This window comes from Rhipicephalus microplus, chromosome 9, assembly GCF_043290135.1.
Source record: "Rhipicephalus microplus isolate Deutch F79 chromosome 9, USDA_Rmic, whole genome shotgun sequence".
Taxonomy (NCBI): domain Eukaryota; kingdom Metazoa; phylum Arthropoda; class Arachnida; order Ixodida; family Ixodidae; genus Rhipicephalus; species Rhipicephalus microplus.
Genome location: NC_134708.1, coordinates 102,096,158 through 102,123,795, shown reverse-complemented (window position 1 = coordinate 102,123,795; position 27,638 = coordinate 102,096,158). Strand labels below are relative to the sequence as shown.

At 44.2% G+C, this 27,638-nt stretch overlaps 1 protein-coding gene across 1 annotated transcript in view; it reads left to right on the top strand.

The window, feature by feature from the left end:
• The window catches only part of LOC119163124 (thiopurine S-methyltransferase), a 35,503-nt gene extending 10,527 nt beyond the window's left edge, over positions 1 to 24,976 (top strand). The window contains exons 4-9 of the mRNA XM_037415066.2: positions 3,349 to 3,478; positions 5,466 to 5,518; positions 7,949 to 8,023; positions 8,833 to 8,918; positions 20,245 to 20,289; positions 24,709 to 24,976. Coding sequence (XP_037270963.1) covers positions 3,349 to 3,478; positions 5,466 to 5,518; positions 7,949 to 8,023; positions 8,833 to 8,918; positions 20,245 to 20,289; positions 24,709 to 24,809 — 490 coding nt within the window. The 3' untranslated portion in view covers positions 24,810 to 24,976. The remainder of the gene's footprint in view (positions 1 to 3,348; positions 3,479 to 5,465; positions 5,519 to 7,948; positions 8,024 to 8,832; positions 8,919 to 20,244; positions 20,290 to 24,708) is intronic.
• The last annotated feature ends 2,662 nt before the right edge of the window (positions 24,977 to 27,638 follow it).

Genomic DNA, 27,638 nt, shown 5'->3' with positions numbered 1-27,638 from the left:
TTGAATAACATCGATAATAAACCTGTCGATGTGTGAATTCGAATGAGCTGTTAGTGCTGCTTGATGTTATTAGGGGGTCTTCGACGTGGTTCAGCAATCTGACTTAGTAGTTGGCTTACTCAGACTTAAATCGATCTGTGAGTCTGCGTCTGAGTGAGTCCAGGTGAGTAATGTTTTAGCGAGGTTGAGTACGAGCAAGTCCGCTTCAGAAAAAATTTTGGTGAGCCCGAGTGAGCATGAGTGAGCTTCTCTCATTTCGCTGATCTACGGTCAGAAGCAAATAAAATGTGGTTTCTCTCATTCAATGACAGAACATCACTTCAATGTAAACGAGGCAGTAGTTAACCAGAAAAATGAGCAGAATTTTCACAGCTAACTCGCCAAAAACAAAAATTAGCCATTTTGGGCAAAAAAGAAATGATAAATATTTTGTAAACTGTGCCTCCTTTCATAAAAAAATCCAGACAACGCCACCCAATTCGAACCGCAATGGTAGAAATCTAACCCTATTCGTTGCAAACAAAGCTCTCATGTGGAGGCTGAAACTGTATATACGTCGACTCCTCCTAAACAGAACTCAAAGGGGATCCATAAAATTGTTCCATTCATCAGAAGTTTTATTTAAGCAAAGTACACTTATTTAGTGAACCAAGACCTTTATTCAAATTGCACAAACCTCACCTTACTCATGAGGATGAGTAGGAGAAAAAAAGGAGTGAAGAGTGGCTTGTTTGGCAAGCTTGAGTTGATTTTTCACAAGGTACCCACCCATGCCTGACAAACTAGCTAGAAATTCTGGACAAGCCTCAAGCTCAAAATAGCGCTGCAAAAGTTCAACAGCCTCTTTAGCTGATCAGTCTGGTGGCACCACTGCACTGGCAGTATTGTCATCACATTCATCGCTGAAGGATTGATCCTCATTGTGCACTTCCGCAAACATTTCCTTGGCAGTCTCTTTACGACAGGTACGAACATATACATCAATTGATTTGTAGTCCTGCAGCGTGAAAGGGGCAGAGGGTACGACCTGACTGAATACTGTCTCAATGTCGGCATCAGCAGGGCTTTCTTCTGCATCAGGTACTGCTTTCTTGCACTTGAAAGCCAGCATGGTGAAAGCATCTGTGTATTGTTGTTGCCTTCACTTGCTCCCAGGCATGCCAAAATGTGGATGGCTGCCTATAAAACTATGCTGTAGCATTTCCCGCTGCCTGCTCTACGCAGCATTTAATGGAGCAATTGTCTGCGGTAATTAACTTTAATGTTCTGAATAATCCCTTGATTCATAGGCTAGATCACTGCCGTTGAATTGGCTGGCAAGAACTCCAGAGTGATGGCTTGGAGTACTTGAACCTGACCGTGGGCTGGGCAATTATCCACGAAGACAACCTTCCTGCCTTGCCTCGTAAATCTTGCGTCTTCCTCCCGAAACCAGTTTTCGAAGATGGCCATGGTCATCCAGGCTTTTTGTTCCCATGGTACGCAACGGGAAGGTGTTGAACGCCTTTAAAACAATGTGGATGCCTTGATTTTCCTGTTACCAAGAGCTTCAATTTTTCATCTCCTGCCATGTTTGCACCCACCAACACAGTGATGCAATCTTTACTGCATTTTCCTTCCCTATAGGCTTCGCCTTTGGAGATGAGAGTTTTTAATAGAAGCGCCTTATAAAAAAGACCCATCTCTTCGACGGAGAAGACGTCTCGTGGCTCAAAGCTCATCAAAATTTCCTTAAACCACCCCTGTTGCCAGTCGGTGCAAATGTCCCTGTTGACTGCACCACTCTCACCTGAGATTGCTTTGAAGACTAGGCCATGGCGTGTTTTGAAACGGCTGAGCCATCCGTTGCTTAGGACAACGTTCTTCACACCCATTTGCATGGCAATTTCTCGAGCTTTCTGCTCGAGAATCGATCCGCTTATGGGCAAATTGGAACTCCGTGCATGCTTGAACCACAGAAAAAGAACTTTTCTAGTAGTTCATAAGGCGTCATCCACATCCGTTAAGATGTAAAAGTCTTGTTCTTAACAGTGCCTTCAATCTTTTTTCCGTCTTTCCAAATCCACGACAGCGTCGATTTCGGGATGTATTTTTTCGCCACCTCCATCTTGGGCCGCTTCGATCGAGCTTCTGAAGAATTTGCAGTTTTTTTTTTTTCAATGTAGAGTGTATGGTACGGTCGCTTCCTTTCCATCAGGCTGAAATTACACCGTGATCTACCCGAACTTCGCCGCACAATTAGGCCTAACACACAATTGACTCCCCGACTTGGCTCCCACAGCCACAAGCCAGAATAGCTACTGTATTGGCTCGTTTCGATCTCAAGGTGTTGCCATGGTTGTGAGACTACCTTAGGCATGAGCGAGTCCACGCTGTGTTTTAGAGTTTGTGCCGTTTAACCATAGGTGACCAATAAGCACTGTTTCGATTAACCGATGAACTTTATTGCACAACACATAGAAATCCAGCCAACAACACATAGAAATCCAGCCATATGAGCCCGTTTAGTTTCGTTAATGAGGCATTTTCATATAAGGGAGTTGTGTTTATTGGTAGTCCCCTGTATTTTCATCAGTCAGGGTCCGAAAGAAATCGCCCAAAATATTTTTTCTGATGCATTTACTGGGTGGTCCCTAATTTGTCATGACATTTTGTATGTGCATTCATGCATTACGAGATCATAAAAGCTGTTTTGGACCTCTTAGTTGGGACATATTTACAATGCAATCTAAAAACAATTTCTTACAGGTGAGCAATACTCCGCTCTGTTATATGCAGTCACATTTTGGTAGAGGGGCGATGTTAGTGCACTTTAAAGAACACCAGATGGATGAATATTCTGAAGCCCTCCTTTATGGTACCTCTCATACACTTGAACCACGATATAATGAACCCAGATACAATTAAATATCGGAAAATAGTCTTGCAATAAATATAATGTTAGGAATAAACCTTTATTACAAATTTTCAGATATAACAAACTTATCTTTCTATGAAATGCAGCTTTGTTATAACGAGGCATCAGTGTAATTATATTGTAGTTCTGCTATGTGAAATCTGAATTTATTTATATATATATATATATATATATATATAGGCTACTTGATGACTGTGCTTCAGTATTATGAATGAATATATCTGCCACACAATGAAAATTTGTTATACAGCTAAATGTCACATTATTAGATGGCCAGAGTCTGCAAAGCACTGAAGTGGAGTTGCTTCTTCAGTGTTTATTGTGCATCGTCATCCATCAGCTGTCATCTCGAGCCAGCTGGCTTAATTCAAAATTTGCAATTACTGAGGTGAGGGAACTCATGACTTGTCTCATGATTTGTTCTCTTGCAGGTTCTACAGGCACGCTCACAATGTGATTGGCGTGGAGTACATCGAGAAGTCGGCGAGTGAGTTCTTCACGGAGAGTGGCCTTCCTTTTGAGGAAACTACCTGCCATGTCTTGAAGTGTAAAGTCTTCCGTGTGAGTGGACCATGTCTCGCTCCTCATAGAATGCACTTGAATCATTGAAGCCAGTGCTCCCACAATGGGAATATGTCTTCCATCGAGGCTTAAAGGGAAGCTGTAGATGTCTTAGAGTTCGATAAAACTTCGTGGTTTACAAGGGCCGTCACTGCTGTCTACGATCTATTTTTTTTTGCAGTTGTAGCAGAAGTTTTATAATGTGCGAAAGAAAAGTTTGTCTAGCTTTTCCGATGCGAGTGGTCCAAAAGTGCGAGTGTAGAAACCTACATCTGATTCAGTTCTTTTAGTGAAGCCGTGCTGCACTCTGATGGGAGGTTCATGCTAATCGCTGATTCGAACCTTGAGAGCTGTGAATTGCTTCATCTGGAATTACGCCAAACTGCCGAGCACAACGTGAACAAGTGTCTCTCCCATCTTCTGGGGTGGTTCCCCTGTGAGAATAACTCATAATGTGCCGTTGTTGTAGCTGATTGAGAAGGCCATGCTTCAGTAGTGTTGAGTAAACTCATAGAGTTTCCTATAAACACATTAGAAAACTCTGCCGCTAGTGTCTACGGGAGCTGCAATGCAATCTCACTTCAGTGAGCATTGAATGTTGGGTAGTAGTACATGGATTTGCCTAATCTTCGTACTTTCGGGTCTGTTTGGCTTTGGGTGGCTTGAAGCTGCTTTATTACAAAATGAGAAACAGCAAATGTTCGGCGATTGCACTTCACTACCTTAACCATTTAGGCTCACCGATTCAAACTGGGTAACAAAGTTTAAAATGGTTTGCTCTTTTATTTGAAAGAAAACCAAAACACAATAATAAAGAAAGCCACAAGTGCGTTTGAAGCTCGCTAGTACGAAGACTATAGTCCGTGACAACCTAAGAATAAAGATAAGCTTCACCCACGAGCTTGCATTGCCCTTATTTACCATGCCTCTGCGCAACAAAGGAAGTAGTTCTCAAGCAATGCCAATAATTTTCATCCATATAACCGTTATCTTCCAATACTTCAATGATGTTGAAATAGAAAAACCAAAGCTTGCATAAGCAACTTGAAAAGGCACGAAGTTCAGCACCAGCTTAGCGATGTATCTGTTGTTTAAATCGAAACCCGCACCACGCTCATCTCAGAGGCCAGGAATAAGCAATGTATATCTTTCGAAGGTGACGTTTCTGCACGGTACCCAAGTTTGTCAGTACCACAATTTCCATAATGTCTAATATTAAGAAAAATTTCTTTTGCAGTTTCACAGAATGAAACAAGGGCATTAATCTCATTTCTTAAGTAGTTTGCAATTTTTTTGTTGTTTTACAAAACTTTCACTGCCAGATCTTTTGGCTGTCTTCTGTAACTATGGCAAATATGACTGAAAGCGAACAATAAAAAAGTGATCTGAAATTGACTTCATGAATTTTTATTCTTCTGCTGCCGTAAATACCGAATATGCATCCCGCATCGCCGTGCTTTCCATCGTGTTTGAAGTAAACGCTAGTGTTTCAGTCGGCCTTTTGTTTCATCGAAATAAAAGGGTGCAGCGCACATTGCATCTAACAGTGACGGTAATTGCATACGTTATTAAGTTAATGCCAAGGTGATGTTTGTGACTGAAGCGACGGTGACGAAAGTGTGCAGGTGAATCTTTTTTCTTGCTTCCGACAACTTGCACTCCATGTTGTAATGTGCAGGTGAATTTTTTTTCTTGCTTCCGACAACTTGCACTCTATGGTGTTGCCGTTGCAACACCATAGAGTGCAACACCATCATTGTATATCTGTATATGTGCCTTGACCATTGATTTGTTTATTCGGATACCTACAGCACTTTTTTGCGGAATCTCTTTTGGCAAGCGTTCGATTTAATCTCTGTTGTTAATAGTGAATTTTAGAATTTCGCCGAGCAAGTGGCAAGCAGTGCTATCACTGTGATTCAAACTTATGCTGACTTCTTAATTGTGGGGAAGTAATTCTCTACGTCTGTTCTTCTGATTGTTGCAGACTCTCGACCATCGTTTGCAGATATTTGTCTGCAGCATATTTGAATTCAACAGGTCAGTATCCCGTGTGATCTTATTTGCCTTCAGGTTATATTGCATTGAGAATACAGACACTACAGAGTGTCCATGTACTGTAAACTCTTGTTAAGATGAACTTTGTTAAGAGGAATTCTTGCTTAAGACGAACAACTTGGGAATGTTTGTTTGGTTTCCCATAGAATCAATGCAAAAAAAAAATCTGGTTACTAAGACAAACCGTGTAACAGGGCTCTTCTGTAAAGAGGAACTCTGGCAGCGACCGACAATGACAGGGATTCGGGGCAACGAACATTATAGTCTTCATGGGAGCATTTAGGTGAACAAGAGAAAACAAAATATGAAGAAAAAAATTCTGGTGCAAAGACTCAAAGCAAGTCTGAAGCAAGATAACTAGAAAAGAAAGGTCAGCCAAGAAAGCAACAAAAAGCGTGCATATTTTTGTATTTTTCTTGTGGTCTTCAGTTCCTCAACAGGAGTACCGTGGAGAATGAAAGAACACAAGAGCTTGGCTAAAGATAAAAACACAAAAGAAGGGGGGCAAAAAAAAAAGTCAAGGGGAAGCGAAAATGCGAACAAAGATTGTCTGTACATTAAAATCGCATGAAACTGGAACCACTAGCACTCCCATCGGAGGAGTCAGATGTATTGTCATCGTTGTCACACAATGGTGCCAGAGCACATGTTGTGGTTATAGTGTGTTGTTTTGCATAGGGTCTGCGTGCATTGTATATGTCCCCAGTGAAATGCAGCAAATTGTGATGCACCACACAGTTTCGTTATAAAGGTGCACAAAAAAGGAAGCTAATTTTGCACACTAAATATAGCTGCATCGTGTCTTCTCTGTGTGCTCGAGGCTTGATATCATGAGTGGCGTGAACGAAGATCTTCAGCTATACGTCGTTCAGGAAAAGTTACTGCGGGCTGAAAATAAGAAAAAAAATGACCTCAAAGAAAAGCTTGCAGACTCTCATAAGCAACTTGGCATATATTGGCTTTGTCAAAGTTGCAGTATGCAACGAAGGTGTATCGAAAAGTGATAGCAAAGGAGGTAAAACGGCCTCTCTGGAGGTGAGCGGCCAGAAGAGTAAATTTTTCATTGAAGGAAGATTGTGCTTGTCTCTCTTTTTTTAATCTTTTTTCTAATTGTGAATAGGGCCATGCTACAGATTTATTGTTAAAATGTGGTAGGAGTTTATACATGAGCATATTTATTATAAACTCACAAAATCTAGTACTCATTAAATTAGTGTAAGTACTCTATACTAGAAAGCGTGGTTCGGGTAAAGCTGAGCCAAATAACTGCTTTCTCTTTGTTTTTCCTCCCCATTGTAAGTATACTTCATTCAGCGTTTTTAAGAAGGTATTTGGGTGCACTTAGCATGTTAGCATTTGATTTTTGGGGGCACTTCTGATAAGACAAGCTTCTGATAAGACAAATGATTGTGGTCTCTTTGATTTCGTCTTAGAGGGAGTCTACTGTACACACCATGAATGTGAATTTACAGGGCAGTGATTTACCAGTGTCACATAAACAGATTTTGCTCCGAGGATCAAGAGTTAGACAGGAGTGCAAGCAACCCACAGTGCATCCAGCAGCACTAATAATGGAACCATCGTATTGGACTTGGGTCTGCAGTAGAGCCAGGGCAGCGTTCTGCATTCCATCACTTGCATTCACCACTTGTGTGAACATGCGCGCTGGAGCCCCTCTTAAAATTGCATGTAGATGCATTTCGTGAGTGCAACAGGCAATAAATGGGGACCTCAAACTATGTTCAGACATGTCTGTGCGGGTCAGGTCATAAAGGGATAAATGGAAGGGAGGATTTCTGGAACTTCAGTAAGGTGAAAGAAATGAATGAGCACTAAGGAATGCAGGCATTAACCAGAGGCACGCAGGACAGGTGCTCTAGAGTGCCCGTCCCGTGTGCCTGTTCTGTGTGTTCACATTTTTTAGCACTCGTTTGTTTTTCGTCAAGCATGAACCAACTTTCCCGTGTCTTATTCAGTAAAGGATTGACTGACGGGTTACTCGGTTCAGCATAATAGAAAAATGCGGCGCTTCAAGATAACACACGTGGAAAGTACCACTCGCACATTGTTGCACTGTGGTCGTTTTCTTGTGCCGGGCTTCAAGCAACTTTTTTTTTTTGTCAAGAGAAGTAGCAACTCTTATTGCTATTCAAATTTACCACTCGCAGGACTAATGTCTGGCTTGCGGGCTTGTCTTGCGCATGGTCTATCGGTGGATAAAGTTGATTGGCACTCCAACAAACAAAAATGAAACTCCCTTCGAACTGTCCCCGGTAGCTTTCTTTCATCATTGTTATGGCCAGCTGTCGGATGTGTGTGTAATATTACATTTGCTTTCCAAGCTTCAAACCGTACCGACTGTCAATTACTGGTAATGCTGGAATGCTTTTGAAACATCGTGCCTTGCTGCAGGAACTGCGCTGGAACGATGGACATTGTCTGGGACCGGGGTGCCCTGGTAGCCGTAAACGATGACGAGCGCCCAAGGTGAGCCCCAGATATAACTACAGTTGCTCGCAAGAAAAACGAGGACAGGAGAGGCATGGACGAGCACGAACGAACTCACCCAGCAGCAAGTTTTATTGAGCCCAAGATTTCTGTTGGCTGAGCAGTAGGGCAGAAAAAAGCAAGGCTTTATTTTATTCTGATGTCACACCGTAATCTGTAACTTGTGCAGTTATTCGTGTACGGCATTGTGGGAAAATGCACAACTGATGAAACTGGCACACATTTTAGGCAAGGAAAAGCACAGGGGCCATTATTTCTAGTTTCTCAACTGTGATGTGGTGAATTCCACTTCAATTGAAAGAAATTGTAGCGGATGACGAACCACCCTTCCCGCCGTTGGAATTCAAACCCACAATTTTCACGTAATACGTCCGAAGCTCTCACGTTCCCCGTGACACCTTCTGGCAAGAAAGAAGAGTGCTGGTTTAGGAAGGGTGCTGGCTAACACCTAGCAGATTTCAGCACACATAAATACCTGACAAAAAAGGTAGATGGGAGGGCAGCTCGAATGGTCGAGTGTTGTACTTGCACCTTGAAAGTTTATATCTCTATTGTGAATGGATGGGGTCCTCTTTCATCAGTCCTGTTCACAAGCTAACAGTAACAAGTGCAAATCAGGGGGCATCGACAAATTTTATTTCTGTCAAGAGATTTTTTTTTTCATCAATATTGTTCATATGTATGATGATGCTTATTTTTAAGTTGTTACCTTGAAATGTGCGTACTAGCGATGTCGGGACAGGGCTTTAAAATGAAAGATTTATGATTCTTCATGTCAAATTTTGCAGGTATGCAAGTATTATGAAGTCACTTCTGTCACCTGGCTTTTCCTATGCACTCTGCACTGTTGTATACAACGACCCATCTTTCAAAGGTCAGTTTTTTTCGCCTAGTACTACATACTATGTTATCATGCACAGTACTCACGATTTGAAACGTGACATGAAAGTTCAGTATTACTACCAGTAATTACCATTTTCCCAGTCAACTACATCATATCCCTATAAATGAGGCATCTAAAGATAACGTTGGCTCTGATCTAAGCATTCGAGTTCGAATTACTCTCATATAACTCAAACCTCAGATAGTGGAAGCAAAGGTTTTGTGCTATAGTTAGGTGCAAATCATCGGTATTTACTGCAGTACTGTGCAGTCCGAACCCGCAATAACAAAATAGTGTAGCAATGAAATTCTCTAAACAAAAAATTTTTATATTCAGTGAACGACCGTAGCATTTAATGCTTGTTGTATTGTATTTTCTCACATATAACTCGCACCGAAAATTTAAAAAAATCGCCTGAAAAGAGGGGGTGCGGGTTATGTGCGAATAATCTGAAAGCAGAGGACGGCTTGACGGCAATGCATGGCTTCCCGTGCAATCCGCGTCTGCATCCGCATCGTCTCACACAAAACCAATAAAAGCCAACACAGGCCAAAGACAGCTCCTGTTCGTGGCGTGCTTATTCACTTTTTGCGTGCTTTGTTTGATTTGGTCAACAGTGTCACAGCAGCAATTTGATAGCGTCTTTCTCCGAGTCAGGTTTGGCCAGTTTGCACCGTTGGTCAGCCTTGTCTGGTGAGGTACCGCGAGTGGGCCTATGCGGCAATATTTAACCGGGAAACAAAAACTCAAGATTATTGTTGCTGCGGAAGAAATTGGCAACAGAGCTGCTACGAAGAGGCATGAAGTCGACGAGTACTGCATTTGTGACTGGCGAAAAAAAAAGGCCTCTCTCGAAAGAAGCGAGCATTTCGCGGCCCGAAGACTGGGGTGTACCCCCTTCTTGAGGTGCAGCTTGTCAATTTATTGAGGAGTGGAGGAGTCGCGACCACGATGTGTCGACGAAGGTGGCGCAAATGGAAGGGCTGAGGTTGACCCGCAATGTTAATTCTCACGCAAGTTTCGTGCGAGCCGTGGATGGCTTCAGCGATTCATGGCCAGGCACGGATTTTCGATGCGGCAATGAATGACTATGTGCTAGCAGCTTCCCAACACCTAGGAGGATAAGCTGCTGAGCCATTAACATTACGTCATCGGGCTGCGGAAAGAGCACAACTACTTGCTCTCTCAGGTGCGAAATGCTGATCAAACGCCCGTGTACTTCGAGATGCCCATGGACACCACTCTGCAGAAAAAGGGCTCGAAATCTGTAAGTGTACTGACGGGCAGAAACTCCAAAATACACTGCACAGTAACGTTTTGCGCTTTGGCGGACGGTACCAAGCTGCGCCCGTATGTAATCTTCAAGTGCAAAACGCTACCCAGCACTCTACCACCACCAGGAATTTTTGTGCGAATGGAAGATAACGCAAGGATGAATGGTGACCTCCTCTGTGACTGGCTTCGCATGATTTGGGAAAAGAGGCCGGGCGCCATGTTGGCATGGCGGTCGATGCTAGTGTTGGACTCGTTTCGAGGCTACTGCACTGACACAAGGAAAGTGCGCCCTGCTGACCATCGCACCAACCTTGTGATCATACCCAGTGGCATGACTTCCATGCTACAGCCACTGAACGTGTGCCTCAATAAGTCATTCAAGGTGCACATGAAGCGACTGTATGGCCCCGCCGCGGTGGTCTAGTGGCTAAGGCACTCGGCTGCTGACCCGCATGGCGCGGGTTCGAATCCCGGCTGCGGCGGCTGCATTTCCGATGGAGGCGGAAATGTTGTAGGCCCGTGTGCTCAGATTTGGGTGCACGTTAAAGAACCCCAGGTGGTCTAAATTTCCGGAGCCCTCCACTACGGCGTCTCTCATAATCATGAAGTGGTTTTGGGACGTTAAACCCCACATATCAATCAAGCGACTGTATGCCGAGTAGATGGATGACTGCCGTTACGCTTTTACACTGACTAGGTGCGTGCGGAGGCCAGACATTGTGCTGCTGTGCCAGTGGATTGTGGATGTGGTGGGGGCGATTCCGGTCGACATGGTGCGCAAAGGCTTCAAAAAGTGCGCCATCAGCAATTGCTTGTATGGCACTGAAGACTATTGTGTCTTCGAGAGCGGTGACGGAGCCTCGGATGGCAGCAGCGACAGCGGCGAGTCAGACGATGATTGAAGGAACGGGAATTGGCGCCGTCGCCGTTGTGGCGATCCCCTCGAAATAAAGTTCTCCTGTAAAAGAGATTGTGATGTGCTGTGCAGTGGTGACTTCCGAAAACAGTTTTTTAAGCTAAGCATGCGGTTTACTAGCAAGCAATTTTTTTTTTTTCAAAGTTAGGGGTGTCTTCAAAGTTAGGGAGTTCAAAGTTAGGGGTGCAGGTTATATGTGAGAAAATATGGTATTACTTGACTCCAAAATTATGCTAGCCTGCAGTACCGCAGCAATAAAAATTGACAGGACGTTTACCTGTGCATTCTGTGCTCGTCCAAGGTCAACGTACCGTAAAAACCGGACTATAGGTCGGACCGCAATATAGGACGACCCCCCAAAACTTCGAATCGTAAAAAAAGAAATTTAAAAAAATCGCAAAGTATCGCGGCACACCCTTACCTTGATAAAAACGCAACGCAACTAGCTGCACTGTGGTAACATTCATTTTTATTTAGACACTGTTCAATGCTAGGAGGTCACGAAGTTACTCGGACTCATCCGAACTCGAGTCGGATGATGTTTGTTTTTCACTAGCGATGTCCCAGAGTGCATCGTCCTCTGTGCCGTCTAACGCGTTGCTGATGCAGCATTTGCGGAAGGATTTGCGAACCATCTCTTCCGGGAGGGATTTCCAGGCTGACGACACCCAGCCACAAACGGTTGCGAGCGGTGGACGCCGTAGGCGGCCAGCGGGGGTCTTGGGATTGTCTCCCAGCATCCACTCACTGTAGAGCTCGCGCACGCGACCTTTAAACGGCTTGTTCAGCACAACGTCCAGTGGCTGGAGTATAGATGTCAGTCCCCCGGGGATGACAACAAGATCCGTCTTGCCATCGGACAGCGATCGCTTCACATCGGCCGTGAGGTGACCGCGATAAGAGTCGAGCACCAGCATGCTCGGTCGTTGAAAAAGGGCACCGGGTCGCCGGTTCCACACGAGCCGGATCCATTCAAGCATGAGGGATTCGTTCATGAACCCCTTCTCGCTTGCCCTCACGATCACATCCCGAGGGAAGTCCTCCTTCGGTAGCGTTTTCCTTTTAAAAATAATATAAGGAGGCAGCTTCTTTCCGTCTGCTGTACACGCGAGCATCACGGTAAACCGCGAATGCTCGTTGCCCGTTGTCAATAGCTTCACTTGCTTCGCTGCTTTCTCGGTCACAGTCGTGTTCGATGGCATATCGAACCAGACCGGAGTTTCGTCAGCGTTGCCCATGTGGCCCATCATGTAGCAACGCTGTCGACGAAGCTCGATGACGAAGCGCTGATACTCCACAAGCTTGTGCTCGAACTCTGCGGGTAGTTTTTGGCACACTGAAGTACGCCGCCGCAGAACAAGGCCCTTCCGCTTCATGAATCGGCGCACCCACGATGGCGAGCCCTTGAATTGCGCCCTCGTGAGCCCCGAGTCGCGCGCAATCTCGAGCGCTTTCACGCGGATGCACTCCGTTGTCACGGGTAGCGACCTTGCGCGCAGCTCCCGTACGAACTCGACGAGTGCCGTTTCCAGTTCGGGGTGAACTGCAGTCCGTCCACGAAACGACGTTTTCTTCTGGTTGCTGCAACTTATGATGCGCTGTTTCTGGCTCCTCCAGTATCGGATGCTCTTCTCCGTCGGGCCGAATTCTCGTTGTGCCGCCAGGTTGCCGTGGGCTTCCGCATATTCGATGACTTTTTTCTTGAAGCACATCGTGAACTGACGTCGGCTGCCAATCATATTGAAGGAGATAGCCTCAGATGGGGATAATGAAACAGCGCAAAACCACCGCAGCCACCCTTGCTTCGCAATCGGGACAAACAAAACGCAAAATGGGCGTCGCGGCCGCCCAACGATGCTGTTGCTGATGCTCACGATGGCAATGGAGCCTACCGACTTTTGTCAACCCATTGTTGCAAGACTTCCATAAGTTTTCTGCCAATGACCGGTATATAAGACGGGGGTCGACTTTTCATCGCGTCTCTTTGAAAAAAAATTCGACCTATATTCCGGTTTTTACGGTACTTAAAATCGCTTCAACTGCATTAGGTACCAACATATTGAACTTGAATGGGCACTATCACCTTTCCTTAGGAAATCGGTGCAGTGCCAAAAAGCAGTCTCATGCAACCGACATTGTTTTTAGCACCTAGTTGCTAGTTTATATAGATTTTGTGTGTGTATATGCACAGCCGCATTAGAGTGTACCTGCATGGCCGTTGAAGCTACTGGCATGGCGCCTCCCTGTTTACCATTATGGGGCTGCCGTGTGAAAGATGTTTCGTTTGTATGCACAGAGTTTCTCTCGCCATTCGAAGGATGGGTCGGGGACTCATCTAAGTAGGAATTTGCAAATAGTCAATTTTAGGTGCGAAGTGAGTTTGAAGTGAATGTCATTTGGTCAAATAATTACAAATTGAATTCAGATTGCATAGAAAACATATTCTGAAAAAAAAAATTGCATATTTGTCTTTACTCCACTAGCCTGCACAATATTTTTTATAACTGAGAGAGGACATGTGCAAATAATATTGCTTTTGGTTCAAAGAAAGTGGAAGCATTTTTGAATAGTAGTAGGAATTGAATTTCTGTCGGATGCAAGTGATATCTAGTAAAATATACTACTGTTTAAAATTCATTAGACTGCATAAGTCGGTACTACAGGCTTTTCACCTAAAAAACGGTGAATCATATCTTCATCTAACCTGGAAATAGGGCTTCGCGGCAGTGCGAGTTTTTTTTTTTCTTAAGTAGCGATATTCATGGTAGAGCAGTGCACATGGCATTTTCAGGTCCCGCCCAACCCAAAAATGTCGTGCTCGAGCCCACCCAAGCCTAGTCCGGGGATCTTAAATATGGCCCCTCCGGGCCTGAAAGCTGTAGGCGTGTCGGGTGTCTGATGCGCGTTCTGCCTCAGAGACCAAAAGCGGAAGACAGGTTGCCTGGTCACCGATTGCCAAAGCCCTCTGTGTGAACACGGGAGCGAAATTCTGGCTGTCTATGGCTCGCTGTTGTGGTTGCATGCTTGCAGCTCACGCTAGCGACAATGGAGGAGAAATAGATGTGTGGCAGAAAGGGAAAAGTGGCGACTGTGGTGGGGAAGAGAAGGTGGATGGTAAAGAAGCCAACTTCCCACAGGGCTAGTGCCTTTGTGGAAAGTCGCTTCACGTGCATCAGGCATATTCTATTGCTTAAGTAGGCTTCAATACAGATGGCCTCAGCTTTTTGGTCGACAAAATAAGATAATTAATAAGTTTAAAAAATAAAGTCAAACAGTGTACATATGCCATTATGCAGATATGTATGAGACCCAGGCCTGATACGGGCCTGAATCAGGCCTGAGCCCAGCCCGAGCCCAATCCAACAATCGCTTACCTGGCCCTGCTGTGCCCGCGGGCTGCGCCAGACCTGGGCCCTAGCAGCGCTCCAATTCTTGTTATAGCAGCTCTCCACTGGAGTGACACCACCTTTATAAAGCTAACATGCAGCTTATATGCATTTTTTTTTTCATTTTGAATACTTTGAAGTTTAGAACACTGTCAATTCGTGTTGAAGTGATTTCACTTCATTCCAATATTCACAGTGGTCAAATATTTGCACATACCTATGTCTTAGTGATGTTTTGTGGCAACTGCACAGAGATGCGGCCAATTAGCGGCACAAGAGTAAGTGCTATGACCATAATTGATGCGTATGAATTGAGAATGTTGGTTTCAATGTGATATTTCATCAGAATGCACTACGACAGTGCAGCATTATACAGTTTTCTGCGTTGCTAAGGAAGAGCTGTGCGTCCACTATGTAGAAATGGTCAACAAAAAAGGCTGGTCACTTTCCCATCTGCACTGTAAAATTTCGCGATTATGAAATTCTAGCAGCGAGAAATTTTAAGTTTTCTCATCAATTTCGTCATTGTTGGGCTCGACTGTAATCGCGATATTGTGCCAGTCATCTTGCCACCACTGTTTCGCATCATCCAAGCTGCGTCAAGCTGTTGTTGATTGCAAGGGCTGTCTTCATCTCATATAATAGTGTTTTCAAGTGCAGAGCGCTTTAGGGACCCGGGCTGTTGTGTGTCGTCATCGCATTCTGTTGTGGCGGGGTGCAACACAGACAAAATGACGATTAGTACAGCCATCTTTAGTATATTGAGCACACGTACACACGTACCTTGGGGACGTCGTTTGTCTTTCGTTATTCAAGCACCTTATATTGAGTGCCGAGCACTTTAGGGGTCTGGGCAGTCTGCTGCTGTCACTTAACATAACATAGGCAAAACACCATATAAAAATTCTTGCACAGAAAAAAAAAGACTAAGCAAGTGACAAATGGCGAGACAGAGAAAGCAATGGAAAAAAAGTATGAAGGAAAATGGAAAAGAGAAACAAATAGATAGAGGAAGGAATCAATAGAAAAGGCTTGTGCAAATGTTTGAATGCTTAGAATATTCGAATGAATAATGCAGTATTCAAATTCGCTTCTATGTGAATTTAAGGGTTTGAACATTTTAGAAGTATTTGAGAGGAACGAGTACATTAGTCCGCATGTATTTTTTTTTGCAAAGGTGCTTTCTCTGCAGTGCAGTTGTGCTAAACTGCGAAAGCACTCAAGTGTATACCGTATTTTCCGGTGTATAAGGCGCACCTTTGTATAAGACGCACCCCCCAGTTTTCGCAAGTTTTCATGCAAAAATTAATATATAAGACGCACCGGTGTATAAGACGCACCTACATTCACTCACTTTCCGCAAGGAAACTTCATAACGTGCAGTTGAGCGAGCATTGTAAAATGCCGTACTTACGTTTCTGAGCGCCAGTCCGTAAGAAAACTTATACTACACCGAATTTGTGAGAAAAAAATAATGCGCACCCACTGAAACGTTCCGCACGACTGCAGGAAAACATTTTATTCCTCAAAGCCCTCAAAGTCCTCGTCCTCCGACGCGCTTTGGAATAGTTCAGCGAGCTCTGGCGGCAGTGACGCTGGGACTTCTTCTGTTTCCTCTTCGGAATCTCTGCTGCTGCTGCTGTCGTCGTCGTCGAGGCCAGGGGCTGAGGATGCTAGCAGGCCTGCCTTGCGGAACCCCGCAGTTACGGTGGCCTGTGACACCACCAGGCTTCGCGCACCCACTTTGCGACCTCGCAAAACGAAGCACGCCTCATGCGTCCAGTTGCGGTATAGCTATGCTCGCCGTCGGACATCCATGACTCCCACAGGCGCCGCAGAATAGCCTTGAAACTGCGGTTCACCGAGATGTCCAACGGCTGAAGCAGTTTTGTCATCCAGCCTGGGATAACCGCAGCGGTGCAGTTTTCTGCCTTGATGCGCTTCAAAGTGAGCTCCGTTATATGCGCCCGCATGCTATCCAATACCAGGAGGCCCTTCTTCGCATGAAAGAAACCGTCCGGTCGCTTAGAAAAGCATTTTTCAAGCCACTTGCCCATCATCTCTTCGTTCATCCAGCCTTTCACGTTCGTTTCTATGACGACACCAGGCGGGAAAGACTCTTTCGGCATCGTCTTCCGCTTGAATATAATCATTGGCGGAAGTTTTTGCCCGTCGGCGCAACATGCCAGCACAACCGTGAAGTGCGCTTTTTCGTGGCTGGTAGTTTTGATGGTGACAGACTTGTCACCTTTCGGTGCCACACTCCTTTCCATTGGAATGTCAAACGTAAGTGGCACCTCGTCCATGTTTATTATATGGCTGTTGCCGATGCCATCGTCTTCAATGGCTTTCTTAACGAAAGCCTGGAATCTTTCAAGCTTGTCCTTGAAATCTGCTGGCAGATTCTGGCACATGCTTGTGCGGGCCCTCATCGCCAGCGCTTTGCGGCGCATAAATCTGGAGCACCAGGACGGCCCGCCAACAAAATCAACGGCGCCCACCTCCTTAGCTAGCGCCTGCGCTTTGAGACGCAGCTGCACCGTTGACATCGCCCTACCTTGGGCACGCTGCTCCAGTATCCATGAGTGCAGACGTCCCTCAAGGTCTGGCCATCGTGCTTTCTTGCCGCGGTTAGCTTTCTTGTCACTCTTCATGGCCTGAAGCTTATCAGTCGACTGTCGGCATGTGCGGACCATCTTCTCCGTGACGTCGAAATGACGGCCCGCTGCCCGGTTTCCGTAGTCCTCTGCATACTTCACAGCAGCAAGCTTAAACTTCGCCGTGTAACTTTTCCGTTTAGCCGGCATACTGCAGGTGAAGGTAACAAAGGCGCGGACCAACCGAACGAATGAAGTTGCAAATGGCGACTAGTCCAACTCGCTGAACGACAGCGTAGCGGTGGTAGCCGCAGTAGCGGCCGAATCCGAACCAAACCGCCGAACCCGTCGCGCACCTATCGCCATCTTACGCCGATTTCACTCACTGAGTACAGCTCTCTATGGTACAGCCTCCGAAACTTGCGCAGCTTCAGTGAGCTGAGAACTCGCACGACGACATACTTTTTTAAATTTTTCCGTTTTATGTACTTTGGTTTTGTTTTAAAACTGTAGTACCGGCACGTTGAGTGTTCGTTATTATAATTATGATGCATAATTCGCATTGGACTGCTCTAGTGGTTTAAAAAAAAAGACTGATGAGCATCAACACGAGTTTCTCCCAAAAAACTACCAAAAAAAGTGCGTATAAGACGCACCGTTGTATAAGACGCACCTCCGAAAATTTTGGAAAAAAACCGCGTCTTATACACCGAAAAATACGGTATTAGTGTGCATCAAACCTTGTGTAAAGGTGGTTTCACTTCAACAAGGGGGTGTTAAGCTGTTAAAACACCTATTCTGGACAAATACGCACTGCTGTGAGACCTCACTTCAGGATTAAATTGATATAATATCCTCTCATTGATTCATCATTCTTTAAATTTAAAAACTTCTTACAATGCCTTATGCGCTCTAAGTATAGTAAATTTTGAAGTGTAACTGAAATTACAGGCTTTCACTTGGGTTCTACCAAAAGTGACGTCCTGCTGCTATTAAAAGTTGTTTCCACTTCCTTTGAACTGAAAAAATGATATATCCACTGGATTGTTTCAATTCAATAAAAATATTGTGCAGGTTAGCTTGAACATGAGAAATGTGCCCCCTTTTTAAATGCGAAGGATTTGTTATCGAACTTCGGCGACTTTGAGCGTATCTATCTATCTAGCCGCCTACGACTTTTAACTCTCCTGGCCGTTTCGATAATGATATCGATAACATGACTGTATGAAAAACACATTTGACTAGTCATGGAAATCATGACATGTATGTCATGAATGTCGTGATCTACATTTTATGGTTCTGCCACTCTTGCGGTGGTTTCATTCACATGACATAATGCAAAACTGGTATGGTATGACATGATTGCATGGGGGAACACAAGTGACAGACCCTAGTATGAAAATAAATGACATGCTTGTCATATAACAACATGACTACATGCTACGCTCATGATGCGCTCGCAGCAGTTTTCATAACTCTACATGTACCAAATTTGGTAGTATTACACGACGCAAATGGACGACATAGGTAAAGACACATCCAAACATGATAATCACGACATGCGTGTCATTTAACAACATGACTACATGCCACACTCATGAGGCATTCGCGGCCGTTTCGCTAGCTTCACATATGCCAAATTTGGTATTACGTGACGCCAATGAATGACGAAGGTATGTGACCGGTGCAAACATGATAATCATGAGATGCCTGTCATGTGACAACTTGACTACATGCCACAGTCAAGACGCTAATACATTGCGATATGACACGGTGTCCGTGCCCGCCGGTGTTGACACGCCAGGTGCCGGTCCTTCTATATACTCACAGGCGCGCGCCGCGCTGCGTTGCTTTGACACATGCGCGTTTCAGTGCATCTGGCGTCACTCCATCTCGAAAAGAGGGAGACGCGGTGATGCCTGGGCAACGCATCGGCGTGAAATGCAGCATGTTGCATTTTGCACTGGTTGCCATCGAGCCGCGTTGACGGACGCAGGTCGCGCCTGGTGTCATGCTATGGATTGCTCGCGTTTTGGTAACGTAGCATCACTATGCCCAGTGTGCGCTCACTTCGACGCTACATTGAAGTATATTGGGCCCTTCATGATGTGTTCGCGGCCGTTCTGCTAGCTCCACATATACCAAATTTGGTGTTACGTGACACCAAGAGATGACGAAGTATATTACTGGTCCAAAGTTGATAATCCTGACATGCGTGTCATGTAAGAGCATGACAACATACCATGCTGATAGCGTGCTCGGGGCCATTTTGCTAGCTCCACAGATACTAAATTTGGTATCACGTGGCGCGAATAGATGACGAAAGTAAACGACACATCCAAATGTGATAATCACAACACGGAAGTCATGTTCGGCATCATTTACCTCCACCTCGCAACGTTTTGCTTACTTTAAAGTTACATATCATTATTTCTCATGTGTGCTTCACATATCATCAATTCCCACTGTACGTTGGATCTGTCAATTTTTTCATATACTATTTGACACATACTATTCGAATTTCGAAATTATTCGACCGGAATCAGTGTTCGTTTTGAATTCGCTTCTAACCTGAAATTCACTATTTACACAAGCCTAGAAATAAGAAAAAAGGAAGATTGGAAAAAAAAAGAAATTGAATGAAAAAAATTAAATACAAGGACCCCACTCTGCACTTTCTGGAAACCTGCCTTTATTTTTGGAAGTGGCATTTAAGCAGTCATCACAATTGATCACTATTGTAGTGATCACGATTGTAGGTTCATCGGTGATCAGCTGCTTTTGATTTAGCAATATGATCTTTAAATTTCATAATGCCTGGATGACTGTATTGGTGCTGGTAGCAACTGAGGTGATGCGCTGCAAAGTATTTAAATACATTTTCATTTCCTGGCATGAATAATGAAGGAAAGCTAAACCTCATAAGCGCGAAAACACATGCAACAATGATGAGTGAGGACACCTACACTGTCTTCGCCCAAATAGCTGCTTATCATAAATGAATGAATAAATAAATAATACAGTATACAATAAAGTCGCATGTTTTTTCGCCACGAAATGTGTTGTACTACTTGCGATGAGCTTAGTAGAAAGCTAATTTAAATTGCAGTTTGGACTCATGTGAATGTGTGTTTGTTGTACAGGTTTTCCTCGCAGCGTGCCAGATGACGAGGTCATGAAGCTGTTTGGTAAGTCAACATTTCATTGCTTGCCTTAGAAGTGTACCCTGCTGTCTGATGGTTTTTCTAACATCCAATGTGTGCACAGTACTCATCTTATGTCGAAAGACATCAGCCTCGTACAGCGCTTTATTTCCATCTATGAAAAACATAGTCTTCACAAAAAAGTGCACTAATACTCTGCTGATACGTTTTTTGAAAGCTGTTATAAGATCACAAGTACAGCTGCTCTTTGTACCGTAGTTGTCTGCTGCTGCTGGTGACCATAACGGCTATCACGCGAAACAAAAAAAGAACTGAGTGAGAAAAGATATTCAGTGTGGAGAGCTGTTTGAACCTGGGCCCTGGCCACAACACAGCCCAGTATTCTACAACAGAGCCGTATCAGTGCCTGAAACTCCCTCTTAAAAAGGCCCAACACAGGCTTCATGTCAGGAACGAACAATGTCAATGTATGTAGTATAGTGCGGTAGAAGAGTGAAATAACAATGAGGGGTCACGCAATGCATGTAGTGCTACAAGCGTCGCACACTGTAAATTGCTCAACTTGTGAGTCATTGGATAGTTCCAACTCATTACAAAAGGCACAGCCATAATTCTTCACCGGGCCTAGTGGGTGCTTCTGAATGTGACAAAAGTTTGTGATTTATGATGTATTGGGCGCCCTGCAGTATACTGTACTTGTCCTAGTAACCACAAAAGCGTTTTCAAGGTGGTTGGCATACAAGACATGTATTAGCTCATTGTCAGAATATGCTAATTCTTCCTTTTTATTTTTTTTCATTTTTATTATTTCTTTGTCGTCACTACTTCTACTTCTAAAGCGACACCTTTTTTTTTGTGACCCATACCCTTTTTTTTGCCGGCATTTTCACCTGCAATATTTCGTGTGTCTGTTCATTCAATTGTTCCTGATGTTTCACATGCTGTGACACACTATTAAAAACAGATCCCATAATTTTTTTCTTCTCAAGGTGTATTCACAGTTCGTCTCTTTTGTCTATTTTGTGCAACATGTACCTTTTGTAAAACCCATTCCTGCTTATGGCTTGCAAAGCAAGCTGGCAATAATAAATAAATAAATAAAGACTTGTAGAAATGCTGCTCTTTCAGCTTTTCCAGTGATTGCGCTGCACTGTTGGTGCAGGCCTAGTCTTTTTCGAAGCGACCGTAGGAAATAAACGTAGCAGGCAAGAAATGCAACAGTTGAGAAACAGAGAAATCGAAAACAAGTATTTAATGGCACAGAGTTTTACTTCTGTGCTTACATTTGAAAAAAATGATGCTTTACTACTGTGAAATCCAAGGAAGTGCCTATAGCACGGTTGCACATTTATTCCTATATGTGGGGTTCCCACTGCTGCATTTACTAAACTGGAGGTGGTGTTAATGTTTGGAGTAAGCATGTAGTTTCTTCAGCAGAAGTTCAATCTTGTTGGGGGAGTTCGTGAACTCGGTGTGGAATGACTGCACTGCATTTTGATGCATTTGGAGTTCCTGCTCATTAAGGCAGTTTAGATACTTGTAGGGGTGCAACAGCTGTGCCGATTGCATTAAATTGATACAATTCCCCATTTTTGTGCCGAGCTGCGCAAAAACCATGAAATTTGCTCGAATCGCGTCGCGCTGCAGCCAATGCCCGACCAGCTTCAAAATTTTCTGAGTTTTGCTAATGTGAGCGAGAAAAGGACACCACATTAGCCACCTGCACTTTGTGACACCAATGAAACCAAGCTGGCAGACCATAACCCTAAACCATGGTGCAATCTATATACTCGTTATGTGAGGACCCTTGCGAGACTTGATCGACCAGATAAAATATAAGATGAAGAAACAATGCCACACGCTTATTGATCCGTTGACCACAGCGGATACCTGTTGGCTGGACGGTGGAACTTCAAGCCAAAAACAAATGCGTGGCCGTAGCCATCAACGCTTCGCAGGAAATATGAATTTTCGAGTCGGCAAACGCGATTACGGCATGCTAAGAACGTATGCGGCATTTCCCGCGCACGAACAAGGTCGACATGCTGCTAATGCTATTGTTGCCAGCCACCACGTTGGTTGCCATAGCAATGACACATTAATCATTTTTCTATCTTCAAGTTGCGCCGACCCGACAGCGTCGCTGGGTCAACGGCCTGCGCCGTTACTTTATCTGCTTGAACACGCCTTGCAAGTGATCCGAAAAGTTGTGCCCTAAACCTAACCCCATTGTGAAAGGAAAAAAGAAAGAGTGGAAGCAGGTGTAGGGGTTTGAAAATTGCTTGGCCTTGTTCTGATGCAAGCAGATCGCTGCCTAAGCCATCTTCGCCGCAGTACACTAATGTCCCGCAGAAAAGTGTAATATTATTTGGGAGGGGGCTGTTAGTGCTAGTCAAGGGAGAGCACATTTTGTTCAATTGCTCATGTGTGTATGGGCTGCGTAATTTTGAGTACAAGTATGATCGCTGACATCTCAAAAAGTTATTGCTGCTCATTTGGAGCAGCGAATGACATTTCTGTTGCCCTGAAAAAATTTTAGAAATCTTGTGTGCCACTTTTTTTTGCCACCTTTACTCTTGGGTTTTAAGACTCCCAGCAAGGCAGAGCCACATTTGAATTCGCAGTCTGTCAATTAACTCGACAGGCATGGCAAATGCTAATGTGAACTTCATTGTTTGCTCAGTGGGGTAATTCAGAATACTACTATTTATTGAGATAGCAGTGCTCATGTTCACTCTGCACAATTTAGGTGAGTTGAATATTTTGTGTATATATTGTTATTCCGAATTTAAGCCTATTTTTTTTACTGCTTCAAACTCGATCTTTCATAATAAAAAAAACTTTTTTTTTGTAAGCTGCTCTAAATATGGATTTTAGTGCTCCAAAAGTAACGTTTTGCCGCTCCCAAAATTGCTGCAAATATTTTCTTGGCTGTTGCACCTCTGACCATGTGAATGGTGAATTCATCTATCCACCACTATGGTGTATTATGGCGATGGAATATTGGTGGCACACGGTGCATGCTAGCTTATGGCGGATTCTGGTGATGCTGGCAATGCTCGAGCGCAAAATGGCTCTGCAGCCAAATGGCTCTACACTGTGGCAAGCTACTATAGAAAATAATTGCATATAAGGCGATGAAAAAAGCATCCGTAAAAAAAAGAACATGCGCCAACCAGAATTCGAAGGTGCTGCTTTTGGATCTCCAACCTAACACTGTAGCCACTGTACCTTGCTGCGATACGCTTTGTTGTCTGTCGAATGACTAGTCGACTTACAAATGCATCGTTTAACTTCAGTTTTGTATGTTCGATACACAAGACAGACGGTATGTGCACCTGATACTAAAATTTGCATATTTATTAAGCACAAAGAACTGGTGGCAGTTACGATTATCACTAGGGTAACGACAACATGGCTGACTTTTTGTCGCAGTTCACAACTACAAAAAAAAAATTAAGTTGATTTAACGAGTGTCTAAATTGAATGAAACAACAGTCGCGAGTTGAAGATACCGCTGCCAAAAAGACAAGTTGTTGGCTGTTGTGGGCCAGTGAAGGCAAAAGATTAGAAATTTGAGTGAGTTGGTAGGTGTTCACCTTGAAGCAGGTTGCATGGAACGAGGACATAAAAAAGGAGGAGCACGAACAGGTGCTGAAGCAGCGGTGGACTTGCATGCTTATTGCCCAGCTTCATAACTGCCTCAGCCCCAAGTGACCTTGCGAATGAGCTGCGTTGTGCCGTGCAATACAGATGTGCAAAGGTTAAATGAAGGTAAAAAGCATCGACAATGAATGGCCAAAAAAAAAAAGCACTGGTGCCATTTTTTAGATTGTTGTGGTGCTCGCATAGCCTATCATTGAGGCACACACCACCTGCTTTGTCTTATGTATAGGGTCCCATATAAAAGTGGGCGATTGTATCCCACATGTTTCAACACACACTGTTTCTGTGCCGCTTACTTACTTAACTTCTCTGGTTGGATGGCATTTGTATCAATCTACTTGCATGGCTTCCCGAGCTTGTTGGGAGCTGAGAACACAACCTTTATGTTTGCCGTCTGGGCAATCTTCTTCGAGTTATGGGATATCTCGTGTTTGTAAGGTACAATACCTTCCTCGGTGGAAGGGCCAAGGAGAAGTTATGACAAATCAGACCTGCCTGATTCGAGAGCTTCACTTTAAAATGACTTTAAATAAACCAGTTTCATTTATAGGCTTACTATTTACGATAAGTCGTCCCTGAATTAGTTGGTTTTCAATACTTGGAGAGGTCATCTTAGTGCAAAATTAAACGACTGCTTACTGGAAGACAGTACAGCACACCACGACTGCTACATGGTGCATAGTTATTCTGTACTATAGACACTTCAAGCTCATTTGTTTAATGAACCGTTTAGCAGTGTGAGAGGTCTTTTTCTTGTGTGTTTGTTTTTCTGTTCAGGTGATTTCATGAAGCTGACAAAGGTGACGCAGTCGGAGGAGGAAAAGCGTCGCCACATTTCTTCCGGCATCGTCGAGACCCTCTGGCACGGCACGGGCTGAGCAGTGCCTCGTCTCACTGATTCTTTCGACTAGAGTGTCAAAGTTTAGCCGAGCAATGCCTCATCTTACCGATCCTTTTGACTGGAGTGTCAAAGTTTTGCTGAGCAATGCCTCATCTCACCGATCCTTTTGACTGGAGTGTCAAAGTTTTGAAGCACCAACTGCACTCATTGCCACAACTTTGTGACGGGACAACAAAACGAGGGAATTCTTCTAGTTGCTGTGTTATCATGTCAAGTCAACAGATAACAAAGCCTAGGAAAGGGTGGAGGCAAGTCATTCGTATTCAAGTGAAACTTGTATGGCTTCACAAGTGTCAGTGGCATAGTACATGTGGCATTGGCATGACCATTGGCAGTATGCATGTGACTGCTAAAAATAATAAATAATTAATCGCATCCGCAAGCACGTATAATTAACAATGAGAGTATCTGGGGTATTACCGTATGCACTCGCGTAATCCTCGCACTCGCATAATTCCCGCACCCCCCACATGGCCCAACAAAAATACGATTTTTTTTCTGCGAGTAATTATTGCACCCCTGATAATTGCCGTAATAATGTTGTTTGCTTGTTCCAACCATTGATGATGATAGCGCGTGCCATCTGATGGCATCTCTTAAGCATCAAGCGTACTATTATTGCACGAAGATCCAATCCAATCCAGGCCAAGCCGAAGCGGCAAGTGGGCGTTGCGACGTGTGTTGTATGTTGTGTCGGTAATCTTGTCACGTTATGGGGCGATACTGAATCCACATGGCTGTTTTCAAGTTGGAAGTGATGAATCATGCACTAAATAACGGCAACAGGGCCCCCAGTAGGCCCTTTGGAGTCGACGAGAAGGAAACTGCCGATGATTCTGTTAAATAGCCATCAGCTCAGTACTGACATCCTACGCTTACCTTTTGAGGTATCTCGTTGAGTGACAAACACTACCGCTAGGCCCGCAAGGTTCACAAGGTTTGCGTATGGTATTCTAATTCTCGTCTGTTTGCTTGCACTTTTAGAGCCTCAATAAATCTTGCCTTTTCTTTGAACCTCTGCTTCTATTGTGGAGAAAAATTTAATTAATGTTTTTCAAAGCTTGCTGTTAGTTGCTGGTGTGAGAATCCCGATTTGTGGCCACTTCGTTTTCGTTTTCGCCCTGTATGTTTTCGTGGAAAGTTTTTTCCGCGTAATTCTCGTACCCCCCTACGTCGCATTGGTTTTCCGTCGAAAATACTGCGAGGATTGTGCCAGGTGCGAGTAAATACGGTACTTGCTGAAACCACGATATGATTATGAGGGTCATCGTAGTGGAAGGCTGTAGAAATATTTGATCGTCTAGTGTTCTTTAACATGCACTGATATCATGCCGTGCACGGGTCTTGCCATCCAATGCAACTACCGTGATCAGGATCGAACGGCACATCGAAATGTGGCCCTCGAAGGAGAACAAGGCATGTTCGTATTTGTCAAGCACCGTCTTTCACTAATAGATGCAGTCACAATGGTAGGCTTGTCTTCTGTCAGCTATTTCTGATATGGCAGGATGAATTTTTACTGAGGTTACATTGAGGTGACTTGCCAATCTATGTTGCCACATTTCAATGTTTACTGGATGTCAACACGTGACTGTCTTTATTGCTTGTAGCAGCTGAAGTGTGCTGCTAAGCTTGCAGACGGGTGTCCAATCCCCAGCAGGAAACTGGAAGCATTGCGTATTGCATCAGAAGGAAAGTAGTACCTATCAGTGTGTCAGCATTTTCACAATAGGACAAGGGCTCTGGAATACCTTTAGTGTACCAGCATGTCGGACATTGTTCGTTGTCGTGACGGCCGATTTGCTTTAGTGCAAGAAAAAGTTGTCTTCTTTCACCATCACCTCGCACCCACTGCGTCGCAAGAGAGAGAGAGAGCGGTGCTCATTGATTGTGGAAATGCTTCCTCGCCCACGAGAGACAACACTTTGCACAAACGTTCACCAGCCACGCCATTTATATATATATATACATATATATATATATATATATAGTATAAAAAGAGGTCGACAAACGTGCGAAAAAACACTAGTTTTACTAACGTTTCGGCAGGTGGGCCTGCCTTCGTCGGAATGAATGGTTACACATGGCACACAGGGCACATATATAAGCCGCTTCTTTGCGTATCAAACGGCTAAGTCATTATCAGTAGTATAGGAAACAAGATTATTTTTCGAGTTTTTTCGCACGTTTGTCGACCTCTTTTTATACTGCATTTTCCACCGGATTCATGGAATATCACCCCACCATATATATATATATATATATATATATATATATATATATATATATATATATATATATATATATGCGCATGCACTAGAAATTGATTGACCTACAAAGGTGGTGCCAGTGGGAGGTTCGCTTTGCGTGTAGTTGAGAAATATAAATTTGCAGTGTGCATGTTAACCAAAACCAGACTGCATCCTTCACCCCTTCCCAGGTTCCTGTTAGTGGAGCTCTAACACCTTCTTCTACATGCGTTATGCCTCCCTAGTTTTGTTTCACATGCTTGGTTCACACGTGCAATAAGTGACCGTGCGGTAAGCCAGCCGTGAAAGGTTTTTAGATGCGAAGTAGCTCCTTTAGTAGCCTGCGTAATGCTGTCCATCTATGTCTTCGTGCCAACGTTCTGCACCGCGTTTTTTCCGTCGCAGTTGTTGGAAGGATGCCAAGTAGGTCAAGTCGCAGCTGCAGGCTGACGTCACTCTCTCCCTCACCCACAGCCGCTTGCGGCTCCCCCTAACACACCTAGGTGCTGTTACTTCTACACCCGCGCACAACACACTTCTCTCTCGCTTCACTCTCT